Consider the following 18,292-nt stretch of genomic DNA (forward strand, 5'->3'; position numbering starts at 1 on the left):
GTCTTTCAGTTGAAAATAAGTTCATAAATCTATATTAAAATTAAGTTGAATAAATCATAGGACCGTTTTCAATAGCTTATCATGTAACAATGCCAGTATTTATAAATTCTAAGAAAAATAAATTGTTTGTATACACTAGTTTTTTAGATGAACATAAAATCTTACCCTTATTAGGAAAACTCATCTTCACTTTTAAAATTTCTATTTCTATTTACTATTAAAAATAGTCTTTGCTTTGGAATCACATGGCTGGCACACTAGCCACTTAGCTTTATTTCCACTTGCTGTTTTACAGATTAATCAATGGAGGGCTTATTTTCACACTGGGAGAATAATCATCCCAGCTCCTCAACACAAAATTAATGCATTCATGTTCTGCATTGATTTGAAGTGAGGCACTCAACTGTCCTAGAATACAGCACAAAAATTCTTTTGCTTTCACTGATTTAAAGACAGTGTATTAATATTATCCTCCTTGGTTCCACACAGCTGTCATCTAAAATGTCACTAGAGAACGAATGCATAATTAGCACTTCAGTTCATACATTAAATACATTTTAATAAATGGCTCTTTTTCTGAGAAAAGAATATTGCTGTCCATTCTTAACTGTCAGTCTTGAAGAGAATTTAGAGGGTGTTTCTTATATGAAACATTGCTTAGCCAAGTTGATCTATGTAATGTACTTAAAATGCTTTCTTATTGAATTATGACCTAATTAGACTTATCCAAAACCACTGTAATGACTAGTAAATTAGGGAATATTTAAAAAATGCAGAAACTGATTTGAAATTCCTATAAGCCAAATATTCAGGTTCCAAAAATATACTCAGATTGCCAGAAATTTAATATTTAAGTGTTAATTAAATAATAATCTAACACCAATGAAATATTTAACAAATATTAACATATTAAATATTAATATAATAAATAATATATTGTAATTTTGTCTTAATATTTATTTAAATATTTAAAAGATTTATATTTATATTTCAATAAGAATAGTTAATATTTAATACTAAATTTCTGCCAATACCTTGAATAATTTAATTGCTGTGAAGCCTAAAAGGATACATGATTTTCTTAGAAGTCAACATATTTGCTACTTTAATATGCATTATAGGCCCAAAGGAGACAAATGTAATTTCATCTGGTGATGTGCACACATTCAGTGTATGACAATTCAGAATGAGTGGCACACTGAATGACTGCATTTTTACTTCGAGTGGTTTATTTAAGACCATTTCTGAAGGAATTCTGAATGAGAGATGCCATCTGTGAGTCCTTTGAATGCATGACACAATTGTCCTGGAGAGCAGTCCTTCTTCCCTGCCCACCACCTTGGTTTGTCCCACTGTTCTAGAGCAGGAGAGAAGAGGAGGGAGTCCAAGGCAAGGGACCACGAGCCTCCTCATACACTGTCTGTCTTTGGAGTACATCCAGGAAACAGAATTGGGGCTAGTTTCTTTGTAAAATACAGATATTCCACTGAGATGGAATATCTATCTGTATCCATAATGCAGCCAAAATATAAGAGAAAAAATACTAATTCAGCATGGAAGTGAACAAGTAAGTGGAAATGTAAGATTTACATTTTAGAACACATGTTAATTGATTTACAAGACTGTGAACTTAAAGACAAACTATAAATGGGTATTAGTTAATATCTGAGGTATGAAAAATTAACAAAACACCAACCTATAAATGACATAAATGGGTCCTCAAATCACTGTTCCACATGCACATTTAATTTTTTCTTCTGCCTTTTGGGATATCATAAGTTGAGCAACTTATCAGCAAGAACTCTGTACTTAAATCTTCCTCTGTGTAATACTTAATACCAGAAGCTACTGAATGTAATGTGTATTAATTTAATTAGACTTAAAGATTATGATGCCAAAATCTTTTTCTCGTCATTTGACTTGGTCCTTTTTCTAGTGCCTGTGTAGGACAGAGAATATGAGAATGATCCAGATCTAAAACTCATGGCCATATGGATTGACACACAAGTATTTTCTTTACTTTTCTGTTACACGAAAGAAGGGATTATCCCTCTTCAACTGAACATACTTACAGTAATTCTAATAGCACATGTGAAAATATATTAAACTCTGCATTTTTTCAAGGCACAATCCTAATAATTGGACATGGACAACTACATGGTAATGGCTGGGGGGAGGGAGTATAAGGGGACTAAGCGGTAATGGAAAAAATACAATAAAGGTTAAATAAAAAATTAAAATATTTTTAAAAAGAAGTGAAAGAAAACCTTTCTTCTTTATTTTATGATATAAGCAATCTTAAAGGAATTTTTATAAAGTAGTCTAAGTTGTGTTCTTTTTAAAAGTAAAACATGCATAATGGAACAAATATTTCAAAAATTTACATATAGAACCAAGAAAGACCCTGAATAGCAACAGCGATCCTGAGAAAGAAGAACTAAGTTGGAGGAATCATGCTACCTTAATATCAAACTATATTATAGGTCCATAATAATCAAAACAGCCTGGTACTAATGTAAAAACAGACACACAGAACAATGGAACAGAATACAGATACCAGAAACAAACCCAAAATTTTCTAGTCCATATTTGACAGAGGAAGCAAGCACATGCAATGGTCTAAAGATAGTCTATTCTTTAATGGTGTTGGAAAAATTGGACACATAAGTGCAGGAAAATGAAATAAGACCACTTTCTCACACCACACGCAATAATAAATTCAAAATGGATTAAAGACTTAAGTGTTAGACCTGAAACCATAAAAAATCCTAAGAAAACAAAACTTCGGACATTGTTCTTAGCAATATTTTATTGAATGAGAGAATATATTTGCCAATACATCTGATAAGAGGTTAATATCCAACATTTATAAAGAACTTACAAAACTCAATACCAAGAAAAGGCCCAAACAACCCAATTAAAAAAACGGGCAAAGGACTTGAATAGACACTTCTCCAAAGAGGACATACAGATGGCCAACAGACATATGAAAAAATGCTCAATATCATCAATTATCAGAGAAATAGAAATGAAAACCACAGTGAGATGTCATCTCATACCTGTCAGAATAGCTATCACCAATAAATCAACAAACAAGTGGCAGAGAGGATGTGGACAAAGGGGAACCCTTTGCACTGTTGGTCGGAATGCAGACTGCTGCAGCCACTGTGGAAAACAGTATGGTGATACCTCAAAAAATTAAAAATGGATCTGCCTTTTTGACCCAGTGATCCCACTTTTGGGAATATATCTGAAGAAACACAAAATGCTAATTCAAAAGATCATAAGCACCCCTTTGTTCATTGCAGCATTAGTTCCAATCAGCAAGGTATGGAAGCAGCCCAAGTGTGCATGAGTGAGTGAGTGGATAAAACAACTATGGGACATTTACACAAAGGAATACTACTTGGTCACAAAAAGAAGAAAATTTTACCCTTTTTGACAGTATGGATAGACCTGGAAAATCATGCTAAGTGAAATAAGCCAGAGAAAGGCAAATATCATATGATATCACTCATATGTGGAATCTAATGAAGAAACTGAAGTAACAAGCAAAATAGAGACAGACTCACAGATGGAGAGCAGGCTGACAATCAAGGGGGGGAAGTTAGAGGAGTGGAGGGATTGAGCAAACAGGAGAAAGGACTCATGCACAGGGACAACAGTGTGGTCATTGCTGGGGGAAAGGGGTATAAGGGGATTAAATGGTAATGGAAAAATACAATAAAATTTAAAGAGGATAAAATATATAACAAAAAAGTAAGGAGTAAATTAGTGTAGTAGTATAATTTAGGGTGATTTAAATTTCCTTCTTTCCTGTTAACCTAAATTTCCTAAAGTATATGTGTATTATTTTTACAGTAAGAAAATATGTAACTTATTTTTTATGTTAGTCAGACTTATGTATCTGCTTAGATTTCTAAACACCTTTGGCAAGAATTATTTTATGAAATAAAATTAATTCACATCTACATCATTTAAAACCTAGGCGCTTTTGTTCAGAGTTCCTCGACCCCTGTTCTGTTGCCCAGTGCTCACCACTGATGGGCTACAGTGAGCCCAGAGGATTATGGGGCGTTGGGATGAACTTGGGCTACTGGAATCCAGGCTTGTGAGCAGCCCCCTTCCTCTGAAAAGAAACAAACAGACTAACTAACTAACCAATGTAAAACCCATAGGTTACACACGTGAGCCCAGCCGATTGCCTGACCATGGCTCCTGCATTTCCATTAGGTCTGAGAAGCAATAATTTATACTCACACTTTTTCCTATTGCTTTAGATACTATTAACATATAAAGGATATAGTGGGTCAAATATATGGTGACAGAAGGAGATTTGACTTTAGGTGGTAAACACACAATGCAAAATGCAGATGATAGAACTGTACTTTTGAAACCTATATAATTTTATTACCCCATGTTACCCAAATGAATTTAATTAAATACATGTAAAGAATTTGGAAAGAGAAATCATCAACCCTATCCCTGCTATCGATTTCAGTGCATGTAGTACTACAAAGCAAATCTCATAGACATGATTTTTCTCAAGATAATGTGCCACATGTAAAATATAATAATGGCATTTTGCAAATGAAATTTCATTTTTAAAAAGTGATTTATAAACAATGTCTTCTTAGTATAATGTGAGCTTCAAGAAATTTTTCAGTGCAGAATGTTCAAGATTGAGAACAATGCCTCAGATTTGTCAGCCACTAAATAAATAGTTAAGAGTAATATTTTCTTTTTAAAAAATATTTTTATTTATTTGTTTTTAGGGAGAAGGGAAGGCAGAGAAACATCAGTGTGTGGTTGCCTGTTGAGTGCCCCTTCTGGGGCTGTGGCCCACAACCCAGGCATGTGCCCTGAGTAGGAACTGAACCAGTGGCCTTTGGTTTGTAGTTCGGCACTTAGTCCACTGAGCTACACCAGCCAGGGTGAGAGTAATGTTTTCTGACCTTTTATAGAACTACTGCATCACATGGCTTATAATGTGGCCTAGTTTTTTATTATGAAACCATCTTTCTCAACAGTAGACAGTGAAAACCAGAGAGGGATAATGTTTATCTTGTACACCATTGTATCCTAGAGCCTGACAATACTATGTGCACTAGAGTCAAGTTGAATTCAACTAAGTTGAATGAAATAAAGAAATGCCCATATTGTTTTATTCATCTATCATCCTCAGTACCTAATCTTAGAAGGCATGTGGCTTGATTCTCATTTGATTACGAATTTTCCTGGAACAATGGAGATATATTTTCTGCTTTGTTGAACTCAGAGAATGCTGGGGTGTCAGGAAATCTCTCGGCTCAGCCTAGATGGCCCATTACTATAGCTTTGGAGAAGCCCTGCATTTGGGATATTATTGTGCTCATTAAAGACTAGATGATGCCTTTGACTCCTTCCCTCCAATGTGGAAAAAACATAGAGAGAACAGAATTAAAGCTCTACATTCTGTGGTAGCTCACCGACTAACTGAGCTGGACCTATGCAAACTTACCCATCACCTATTATTTTTGTGAAATAAATTCTGAAAATATGTTTAAGATTTTTTGGAGAACATCCTGATCTCTGAGAGCAGCAAAAGATTAGGTCAATGTGATTGATGCTAGAGAAGCTCGAGTCTGGGAAAGAGAGAGCCTGGTGCTCATTTTATAGTAATTCTTTTTTTACCCTGTGAAATACTATAGAAAACCTTCCTCCTGTTAGATTAGTAGGACAGCAGTTGGCACAATTTAGAGAAATCTCACTAAGCTGAACATCTTTTCTTTAAAGTGAATTCAAGTTTAAGGTGGTAGATCCTGCTCTTTCTCCTAGGGCCTACAAAACTCCGCCCCCCCTCAACAACAGAAACAAAATGAGACAAAATTGAATTCACATTCTGGCTATGTCACTTGCTAATTATTTAACTGAGGCAGGTTACTTAATGCCCTAAGCCTTAGTTCCTTATTTGTAAAATGCAGAAGGTGGTAGGAGTGTGTACCCTGCAGGATGCTAATAGGGATTGATTATATAGATATACATATAATGTGTAATGAGGATTATCTTCCTAGTTTCTAATCCTCATTATGCATTGCTTAGCACAGAGCTATAATAGGTACTCCATGTGTGGTAGCAGCAATTAATTAATAGAATTCTAACCACTGATGAGAATATAAAAACAGAAGTTGACTTAACCTCTGTGGTTCAGTTTCCTCATTATCAAATGGAGATAAAAATACTTAATATTACAATATACCATATTTTGCCATATATAATGAACACATTTTTGCACAAGTTTTTGAGGGTAAAACAAGGTTGCACATTATACATGGGTACATTACATGCCATGGGTATAATAATCCTGTGTATAATGTGCACAAAAATGTGGGTGTGCCTTACACACAGCAAAATATGGTATTATAAAGAAATACCTGAAGAAAATAGGTACGGGCAATCAGCTTATGAATGGCAATCACTGTACTATTGGTTTACTTTTGTGCTCCTACTTCTGAGCTCAGCCTGGTGATATTTCACTGAAGGAAATGAGTCGAGTTGATTTGGTGACTGAGAGTCTAAGGAGGGTGTAATTCCTTCTTTTCTCCTGAAATCTGGACTGTCCAACCTCTGTCCTGATGAAGCGCTACCCCTTCTTCATGTGGAGCCCCACACAGGGAACTTACGTGGTCTTCTTTACTGCTCCCCAGAAAGAGCAATAGAGTGGCCTTGGCATTATTTGAACAAGAACCTGGAACTGGAATCATTTAAATGACTGTTTTTCAAGGTGGTCAACTGTTGATGCTGCAGATATATTTTAAGAAACCAGCAACCCTTCAAAGTCATGTACTATATTTATATATTTCATAGGTACTCAGTAAAATCTTAATGAATTGAATTACAATTCAATTTTATATGGCAGGTATGTTAATTAAGCAGTGTATTTTAATATTAATTTTATAGGCTAATTTACTTATTGAATATTAATTCTTATGAGTCAAGCATTATCTGGCAATTTTAAGAACTAAGCACACTATGGTAAATAATTTGAAAGCTATTAATATCTGTCCTTAAAAGTTTTAAAATGTTTTAACTGTATATTTCTTTGATGTTCTTTGTGAAAGCAGGAAAGACATATGATTATTGTCAAATCAATGAGTCAGACAATGGACAGAGAGGACAATATAAGACACTATTCAGAATGCTCACTGTTGCTGTTGAAAATGATCTATCATTGTGAATAATTGCTTTTGAAATATTGATCAAAATTGATCTGTCCAATTTTCTGGCACGGGCTCCGTACATCAAATCTCACCCTGGAATTACATAAATCAATTTAGTCTGGACTTCTGTAAAAACTGGGGGGAGAAAGACAGAAGTAATTTCTGAGTTGTCAGTGACTGATGGATGTTCCGATTTCACAGTTTTAGTAAAGAGAAGGTCTTACCGTAGCTGTCATAGGCATCCTCACTTACTCCATGACCGTAGTCATAGTATTCAGGCACACTGCAACAGATTTAGACAGCAATCAATGTTACTAGAATCAGGATCCACCCAGAAACTCACATGGAATTTGAAAGCAAAATGTGTGCTAAAGTAGTATCCCAAAAACCTTTAGGCATAAAACACAGTTCTAAAGAAATAGGAAGAAAAATACAGGTTACTGACAAGGAGTGCTATAATTTTCCCATGCCACCACAGTACTTCTTTATCACTATCCTTCAACTTATAAGTTAAATTTCCCCTAAAATACAAGTATAATCTTCAAAATTTGTCAAGAGGAGAATTATAAAAGGTCTATTTTCAAGAAAAGGTGGTATATAAGATGACAATCTGCTCAATAGTATATAGCTTTTAATACTGTTATCCTAAAAAAGTGCATAATTTCATCTTCACTTCCAAACACTGAAATAATATTTATACTCTTCTTTAGCCTTCCCATAGCATATCCATACAGTTCTCAAGTATATAAGCTATTTCTTCTTACTTTAACATTTTGCTAGATTCTTCTACATTTTAATGACTGAGAAAAAGGTGTTCTTCCTCCATTTTTTACTCGAGTTATTCAAAGGCCTCCCCTAGCACGACTGTCATCACCATCAGTTCCCTCATCAAAGCATCAGTCCTATTAGCATCCAAGCATATTGCCCATCCTCACAAAGCCCTCCCTCACCCTACAATCTCCATTACTAGGTTATCGTCTTCTCTGCCCCTTCACAGCAAAACTGCCTAAAAAGAATGAACTCTGTTCACTCTTTTTCACTGACTCTTCTTGTATATGCTTTGAAGACATTCCAGTCAAGCTGTTTTCTCCACAGAAACATCTCTTGTCAATATCTTGACATTTTCAAATCTAATGGTAAAGACTTGGTCCTCATTTTACCTTAGCACCATTTCATGCAGTTGCTCAAATTCTTCAATTGCTTTTGAGATGCCCTTACTCTTGGATCTCCTATGCTCATGTCATTTCCTCATTCTTCTCTACTGGTACCTCTTTATTTTTACAGCCACTCAATCCTGAAGACTACTAGGGTCCAGTTTTTAGAATTTTTTTCTCTTGATGCTCCCCAGGCAATCTTATCTGCTCCTATGGCTTTAATACCATCTCTATTCTGATAGTCTCCAAGTTACATGCCCAGCCTTGGCACCTCCCCTCTACTCTGGTCTCACATATCCAGTTGCCTTCTGTACATTTCCATTTGGATGTCAAACTTAACATATCAAAATATTAAAATTTTGATTTTCTTTCCAATTTAGACTTGCTCCTTTTGCATGCTTCCCATCTTTATAAATGCAACACCTTAATTAGTGTTACTCCTGCTGAAAACTCTGGAGTCTTCTTTTCTCTCATATCTAATGTTTAACCCAATAGCAAATTCTTTCATTTCTACTTCCAAAATACTTCCAGAGTTTAAATATTTCTAAACAACTCCACAGCTATGACTATGGTTACTTTGATTGTCTCTCATTTAAACATATAAAATATCCTTCTAACTGGTCTCTATGTCCTGATTTCTTGGTTTCAATTTTCATCATAAATGTCAATGTAATTCTTATAAAAGTAAATTAGATTACATTAGTTCTCTATTCAGAATTCATCAATAGCTTCCCAAATCCTTTAGAAAAAAAATTTAAAAAATCTTATTTTGCCTGTACACACTGAACCCCTAGAATTTCTTAGTCCTCTCCCACTTTCCCCTTTGCTTACGTGCTCAGGGCACTTTGGTATCTTAGCTGCTTCCTAAACATGACAAACACATTACCGTCTCAGAACCTTTTCATCCGGTATTCCCACTACCTGGAATACACCTTTCCTAAATATTCAGTGGGCTCTTCTCTAGTTCTTTCAGAATTCACGCGAAAGTCATTTACAAAGGATTTCTCTCACACTCTGATTAAACTAGCATTCACTCATCTTTACCATACATTGCGGATCTTAGTATTTAGCAATTACATCTGTACATATTATACACATACAAACACACATTTGTCTATTCCCTTATTTGATGTTTACCACTTCTGGAATGTAAACACTCCTTGGTATAGGATTTGATTTGTCATTAGTTCACTGCTCTCATTGTTCCAGGCTGATTGGTCTAGAAGAACGTTTGACACATAATAGCTGCTCAATAAATATTTATGGAATAAAAGATTGTATTGCTCATAAGAAAATTAGGCACTATTTACATACTATAAAAAGTGATACTATACAAAAAGTGGAAATTATTTTATTTGAGCTTAGTATTGCATAGTGAAAGTCCAAGCTCATGGATATAGAAGAAATATAAATGTAAAAACACAAGGGAAGGAGTAATTATGAAGAGAAGTATTCATTCTACAGGATATGCTTATTGATTCATTTATCCCATAAATGTTTATTGAGTACCTACTATATGCTTGAAGTTCTTCTGGGTGCTGATGATACAGTAACAGAAAAGAAAGACCTCTCCTTCAATGACTAAGACAAGGTCCTTTGAGATGTGGCCACTGTGTCCTTCTCAAGGTACAAGGTTGAACCTTTCTCACATATACAAATCGCCTGGCCACTCTAGAGGACTATTAGGATAAATTATTTGTAAACACAAATTATAATCATTTTATTTCATTAGATGTTACATTTAGGATCTGCAGTTTGCACTGATAAATGCCCCACCCTGAACATCTTTGCAGAGATTAAAAACAAGAAAAAAGAAGATAATTCTGGTTGACTTCACTTATCAGTTCAAAAAAGTATTTTGGAAAGTTTGGTAGATAATGAGAGCAATACATAAATTAAGTCTCATATTTTGGAGGCCCAAACTCAAATGTGTGAACTGTAAAAGACATATTATTTGCTTAATTCTTTTGCTAGTGTTTTTAATAACATCTTGCAGTGAAAGAAAGGCCCCACTACTATTAAATGCACTTTCTTATTGATTTAAACCTTCTTTTTTATTCTTTTACTCCTTCTATCACTTGGTTTTTTGAATCAAATTTTTTTAAATGGGGAGGGGCCTTAGGCAAGAAACTATTTGGTTGGCCAAAAAGGTTTTTTTTTTTTTTGGTAAGATGGTTCTACTAGTGCTTAATTGTCTTTACCTTCATTCAAAACAATTTTGTTGGACTGTATTGTGACAGCTGTCATAACTGTGTGCATTAATTAACACTTACCAAAATTGGTGAATTTTTGTGTAATTATTTTAATATTAAAGATGGGAGAAAATGAAACATTTATGCTTTATTATTTCAAGAAAAGTAAAAATGCAACTGAAATGCAAAAAAAGGATTTGTGCAGTGTATGGAGAAGGTGCTGCAACTGACTGAACATGTGGAACGTGGTTTGCAAAGTTTTGTGCTGTGGATTTTTCACTGTATGATGTTCCATGGTCGGGGCAGACCAGCTGAAGGTGATAGCGATCAAATTGAGACATTAATTGAGAACAATCAACATTCTACCCCACAGGAGATAGCCAACATACTCAAAATATCCAGATCAACACAGTTATTGGTGAAAATGAGAAGCATGTCATTTATTTTATGGAAAAAATATGTGGACTTTTTGGCCAACCCAATAAATAATTTGTCTCTTTGAAACTCTCCTTCCTCTCCCCTCAAAGAAGCAATAATAGCTGTGATAACAATAAAAATGTATATCTAATACAACTCCAGCACTTAATACAGGCCAAACACTGCTAAGAGCTTTACATACTTTCTCCTATGTAATCATCATAATAGTTTTTGAATTGGCATTAAGCAAAGTACAGAAGAAGAAATCTATGTTTAGTTGGTTAAATCACTGGTCCTAAGCTAGGCAGTCCTTCTGTGGTGAGGCTGAGATCTGAACCTTGATGTGTCTGATGACAGAATGCACATGGACATTTTAAAATAGGATTATTTGCTTTTTTGGTGTTGAGTTGTATAACTCCTTTATAAATTTTGGATATGAACCCTTTATCAGATGTATCATTGGTGAATATCATCTTCCATTTGGTGGGTTGTTTTTTCATTTTGTTGTTGGCTTCCTCTGTGACAGCATGGATGGACCTGGGGCTATTATGCTAAGTGAAAGGCAAATACCATATGATTTCACTAATGTGTGGAATCTAACAAACAAAATAAACAAAGAAACAAAATAGAAACAGACTCATAGTTACAGTGAACAGACTGACAGCTGTCAGAGGGAAGGAGAGCTGGGTGAAAAAGGGAAAGAGATTAGGAAAAAACTCAAAAACAGACAACAATATGGTCATTACCACAGGGAAAGGGGGTGAGGGGTAGAAGAGGGTAAATGGGGGATAAATGTTTACAAAGGAGACTTCACTTTGGGTAGTGAACATACAATACTATATACAGATGATGTATTATACAATTGTACACTTGAAACCTATGTAATTTTATTAACCAATGTCATCCCAGTAACTTCAATAAAAATTTTTAAAAAAGAACTCACATTGATAATTTATCATTTATCTAGTTCATCATGTGTATTCAAACAATCATTCTCAACTTTATCTGCATAATACAAGACAAAAAACACGGGAAATGATTAGAAAGATAAGATGAGATCTGAGCCCCCACTATATTTACCTCCTTCTCAGCAAAATCCAGCTACCATCAAGAACAAGGGCCTATCCCAAGCACATAAAATTATCTACACATTCTCATTCTTTTCTCAATTATGTCCTCCTCTGGGAAGTGTTCTCAGATCTCAGAAGACCCTGCAATGTGTTCTGACAATGCAGAGGTCTGTCCAGCAAGTATTCAGCAATATAATAATGAAAAATAGAGACATTTATTGAACAAGATACAAGAAACATTGTACACAGGACAATGAAGCCTCTGTCCCCTTCAAAGTAGGCCCCTTGGGACCTCACACAATTCTCCCAGTCACCATTGGCTGCCCCATCTTATTTCCCTGAATCTCATCGACATTCTGAAAAGTGACACTCTTTCTTTTCAAAGGTGATTTTAGTTCAGGGAAAAACCAGAAGTTGTAGGACTCCAAATCTGGGCTGTAAGAGGCCTGAGTCACCTGGATAATTTGATGCTTTGCCAAAAAACTCTGCACAATCCATGATGCATGAATGTGCACATTGTTGTGATGAATCTGCTAACCAACAGTTGCTCACCCTGTGGCCTTCTGAGTCACCCAAATAGTTTCAGCAGAGGAATGATCAAGCTTCACCCAAAATTTGATGCAGATTTGTTGCTCTCCTTGCTCAGTCATTTTGCATGTGATGACCACACAGTACACATGCTCACTCAAAGGCATCTACCACTCCCACAGACTAGTATAGTGAAGTCGTCATTGTTCATGTGTGTGAATTCCAGCCCACTCTCTTTGGCTGCCAGGTTACATTAATGATGTGTAAAACACTTTTGTTGTATTAACAGTGGCAGGACTTTTTCTGGACAGACCTTGTATGGCACCCACATATAGAATTGCCATTGTTACAATTTCACCTTTATATGTGCTATTTTTTTACTTGTCTGTCTTCCTAATTGAAATGTGGTTTCTGTGAGATCAGGGCTATTTGGATCATATTGTATTCACAGGCAGTACCCAGTGTATCACACATAGTAAATGTTCAAAAAATATTAACCAAATAAATGAATTGAAGTCTTGCAACTGATGAATGAGCTTTGTATTTATACCAATTCTAAACAGCTGTCATCTAACCTGAAAGCGTCATCCAACAATTCATTGCCTTGATTACCACCTGCTGCTCTCTGTGTTCTCTCCCCTAGACTCCCCTTGCTATCTGGGAAATCTAATGCCATCTTATCCTCTGAGCCCTAATCATTCAGTTCTACTTGAAACATGCTCTCTACTTTCCTGTACCAATTTCTTTGTTCCTTCCATAACTTAACTTCAATTACAGTCAGCCCTGTAAAAAATATATATTTTATATATGTATACAAAATGTAGTCAGTCCTCTAACTATATATAAGAGATGTATGAGAGAACTAAAATTTTTGAGATGTATCAGGGAAAGTAGATTTGGCATTTAATTAGAAAGCTTCTAGGTGACAGAATAAAAGATGCTACAAAAGAACAAAAAATGATCTAGGGAAATTATACAAAGTGACTTTAAGCTACGGTAATCTGAACCTTATGTTTTAAAATATGAGATTTTGAGTTTATTTTATCCTTTTCAACTTTCTACGGAATTGAGAGTGAAAAATTTGCTTTCTGTTTACCTAGAAAATGGTGACCACATGAAATCATGAAGTCATTCAATAAATATTTATTGAGCACCACTGCCATCTGGGATACAAAGAGGAAAAGATATAGTAATATATCATTAATTTTTTTCAAAATTTTATTTCTCCCACCTCCACCTCTCACATCTGGCAACCACCATTCTGTTCTCTGTATCTATAAGCTTGCTTTTTTTTTTTTTTTTAAGATTTCACATGTAAGAAATTATGCATGTGTTTCTCCTTCTGTCTTATTTTACTTAGATAATGCCTTCAAGGTTCAACTATGTTGTTGCAAAAGGCAATATTTCCTTCTTTTTATGATGGAATAATATTCCATTGGGTGTATTTATTTCACAATTTCTATATCTATTCACCCATTGATGGACACTGAGATTGTTTCTATATCTTGGATATTGTATTGTAAATAAGGCTATAAATAACATGGGGGTGTATATAGCATTTTTGAATTAGTATTTTTGTTTTCTTTGGACAAGTACCTAGATGTGGAATTGCAGTATCATATCGTGAATTTATTTTTAATTTTTGAGGTACTTCCACACTACATAGTGGCTGCACCAATCCACATTCCTAATAATAGTCTACAAAGGTTCTGTTTTCTCTACTTCCCCTCCAACCATTGTTATTTCTTGTCTCTTTGAGCATATCCATTCTAACAGGTGTAAAGTGATATTTCATTGTGGTTTTGACTTTAATTTTTCCTGATGTTAATGCCATAGAGCATTTTTTCATGTACCTGTTGGCCACCTGTATGTCTTCCTTGGAATAATGTTCATTTGGACCTTCTGCCCATGTTTATTTTATTTTTAATTTAATCTTTACTGTATTTTTGCCATTGCCATTTAGTCCCTATACCCTCTTCCCTCAGCAATCACCACACTGTTGTTCATTTCTATGAGTCCTTTATCCTTTTTGCTCTATCCCTCCATCCCCTAACCTACCCCTTCTCTAGTTGTCATCTGTTCTCCATCTCTAAGTCTGTCTCTGTTTTGCTTGTTAGTTCAGTCTGTTCATTAGATTCCACATATGAGTGAAATCATATGATATTTGTCTTTCTCTACTGGCTTATGTCATTTAGCATAATATTCTCCAGGTCCATCCATGCTGTCGCAAAGAGCAAAATTTTCTTTTTTTATGGCCGAGTAGTATTCCATTGTGTAAATGTCCCATAGTTGTTTTATCCACTCATCTACTGATGGACACTTGGGCTGCTTCCATACCTTGGTGATTGTAAATAATGTTGCAGTGAACAAAGGGGTGCTTATGTTCTTTTGAATTAGCATTTTATATTCCTTCAGATATATTCCCAGAAGTGGGATTGCTGGGTCAGAAGGCAGATCCACTTTTAATTTTTTGAGGTATCTTCACACTGCTTTCCATAGTGGCTGGAAGAATTTGCATTCCCACCAACAGTGCACAAGGGTTTCCTTTCCTCCACATCCTCACCAGCATTTGTTGTTTGTTAACTTATTGATGATAGCAGTTTTGACAGGTGTGAGATGATATCTCTCTGTGGTTTTCATCTGCATTTCTCTGATGATTAGTGACACTGAGCATCTTTTCATATGTCTATGGACCATCTGTATGTCCTCTTAGAAGAAGTGTCTATTTAGGTCCTTTGCCCAGTTTTCAATTGGGTTGCTTGTTTTTTTGGTGTTGAGTTCTATAAGTTCTTTATAAATGTTGGATATTAACCTCTTATCAGATGTACTGGTGAATATTTTTTCTCTTCTGTCCATTTTGAAATTGAACTATTTGTGGTTTTTTTGCAATTGAATTGTATAACTTCTTTATAAATTTTGGATATTAGCCCCTTATCAGATATATGATTTGCAAACATTTTGTCTGATTCAGTAGGTTGCTTTTTCATTTTGTTGATGGTTCCTTTGCTGTGTAGAAACTTTTTAGTATGATGGATGTAGTCCGACCTTTTTTTTTTTTTTGCTTTTGGTATCAAATTAAAAAAAATCACCTCCAAAATCAATGTCAAGGAGCTTACTGTCTCTGCTTTCTTCTAGGATTTTTATGATTTCAGGTCTTACATTCAAGTCTTTGATCCATTTTGAGTCAATTTTTGTGTATAGTGTAAGATGGTGGTCGAGTTTCACTATATTGACCATATATATGTCAATTTATTCCTGAGCTCTCTATGCTGTTCCATTGATCTGTATTAATCAATAACATACTGTTTTGATTATTGTAGTTTTTAAATATTATTTCAAATCAGAGAGTATAATGCCTTCAGTTTTGTTCTTATTTCTTAAGATTGTGTTGGATATTCAGGTTTGTGGTTCCAAACAAATTTTAAAATTATTTGTTCTGTTTCTTTGAAAAATGTCATTGGAATTTTTATAGAGATTGCACTAAATCTATAGATTGCTTTGGGTAGTATGGAAATTTTAACAATATTGATTCTTAAGCTCCATGAGAGTGAAACATCTTTGCATTTGTGTCTTCCTCAATTTCTTTCATTAATTTCTTGCAGCTTTTGATATACAGGTGTTTCACTTTTTTGGTTAAATTTATCCTAGGTCTTATTTTCAATAGAATTATAAATGGTATTATTATTTGCTATTTATTTTTTCTGATAGTTCATTATTCGTGTATATAAATAAAACAGATTTTTGCATGTTGATTTTTTATCCTGGAACTTTACTAATTTTGTTTATTAGTTCTAACAGTTTTTGATGGAGTTTTTAAGGTTTTATATATATATATATATATATATATATATATATATATATATACATATTACCATGTCATCTGCAAGTAGTGATATTTTTACTTCTTTCTTTCCAATTTTGATGCTCTTCACTTATTTTTCTAGCTTAATTGCTCTGACTAGACTTCCAAGGCTGTGTTAAATAAAAGTGGTGAGAGTGAGCACTTTGCAGAGGTGAGTTACAGAGATGAGGCTGGTGAGAGAAGGGCAGCTGGCACAGATTTTTTTCCATGCCAAACCCTAAGTGTAGTCTTTCCTGGGGTTGTATCTTGAGCTCACTTCCCTCTCTGTCTGCATTGTACATCTTTTATGTCAGATCTTTTCTCCAGCCTTCATTGATCACAATCTATATAACATCTAGAAAGACATTTCCAATATAAAAATAAAAGAATCTCCACATTAATATCAAGTAGCACAAATGTCTCAGAGTACTAGTCACAGTATTGTAAAGGTTAAAAATGTACATTTTCACCCAATTATTAAATGCTAATTATTGAATTAAATTTAAGTAACACAGTAATTTAAAAAAAGCATTAATTTATTTGAAAGAAACCTTAAATTTTGATAACTAAATTGCACAAATAAGCACTGGTCTCTGAATCCACTGTCATGCTTAGTTCCATAAGTAGATAGGAGACTCATAGTATTCATTGGGCTGTTACCAATTGATTTCAAGGTTTTGAAATGAAATACTGTGAATTATTAAAGCAGATAGATATAAAACACAATTAGATGAAATTAATTATAAGGATAAAGCATTGGAAAGAAAATGTGTCTGTGCATTTGTGTAACTTGTAAAAAATGAGTGAACAGCTCTCTCTCTCTCTCTCTATATATATAGAGGAGATTAAAATTCTTAATCTCCTACTTTCAGATTAAAATCATGAGTACCAAAACCACTGGAATAAATACATTTAAAAATTAAAAATGTAGAGAGCTTAAATTATTCAGCCACCATTATGTGTATATATTTTATATATTTCATTTTCATTCAGGAATTTTAATATTTATTCTGATGACAACTAGAGAATTAAAACATACAAGTTAACTTTCCGGATATTAGAAATTAGTATTCACATATATGATCATTTGCTTTGTTGAAAGTTCACTATCATTGCATTTATATTGTCAGTAAATAAAAACTTGGTATAAAAACAAAGCACATTGAACCCTTAAATTATTCTCTATAACTTTTATTTTATAGAATTTAATATAGAAATAATCAGAATAGATTTAAAAGAAATGAAACTCCATTTAAAAACTTTTTTTTACAAATTAAAATACTTTGATAATTTGTGTCCAACAATATTGAATGAAATATGTTCTTCTTGTGTGTATGTGTTTCAACTAAATTGCAAATACTCTTTTCATGCTTTAATATCAGTGGTTCTCACAGAGTTATAACAATGAAAAAGATCAGTTCTTTAGATTCTGTATTTCTAAGGTGTCTTTAAAATTCCATCAAGATGGCATAAATAGTTTTGAAATAATTTTGCAATTTTTGTTGAATCATTTATTTATTTATCACATTCAACTAATAGTGTCAGCAGACACAGAACTGCCATGTTTTCAAATAAATATAAATTTGTATATTCCAAAATTAAGTAGTAAACTATATATATTGAACATAGGTACATGAATGAGTAGATAGATAAACAGAAAGATAGGTAGATAGATAGATAGATAGATTGATTGATGGATGATAGATAGATAATGTATAGGTAGATAAATGCAATAACCCACCACAATATTTTTTTTTGGCCAGTTTGTTTTGAGAAAGTCAAATCACTCCCACTCAAAGATTCACTATGAGACATAATGCTCATTCACTATGAGCATTATGAGAAAGAGCCCACAATTTCAGGAGAACAGTAAAGCCTCCATTCTTTGATC

The 18,292-nt window shown here is 34.0% G+C and overlaps 1 protein-coding gene across 1 annotated transcript in view; it reads right to left on the reverse strand.

Annotated features, from left to right (window-relative positions):
* KHDRBS2 (KH RNA binding domain containing, signal transduction associated 2) overlaps positions 1 to 18,292 on the reverse strand; it is a 535,898-nt gene that overhangs the window by 13,436 nt on the left and 504,170 nt on the right. The window contains exon 8 of the mRNA XM_028509700.2: positions 7,424 to 7,482. Within this exon, the coding sequence (XP_028365501.1) occupies positions 7,424 to 7,482 (59 nt within the window). The remainder of the gene's footprint in view (positions 1 to 7,423; positions 7,483 to 18,292) is intronic.

Source organism: Phyllostomus discolor, chromosome 4, assembly GCF_004126475.2.
Source record: "Phyllostomus discolor isolate MPI-MPIP mPhyDis1 chromosome 4, mPhyDis1.pri.v3, whole genome shotgun sequence".
In the NCBI taxonomy this organism is placed as follows: domain Eukaryota; kingdom Metazoa; phylum Chordata; class Mammalia; order Chiroptera; family Phyllostomidae; genus Phyllostomus; species Phyllostomus discolor.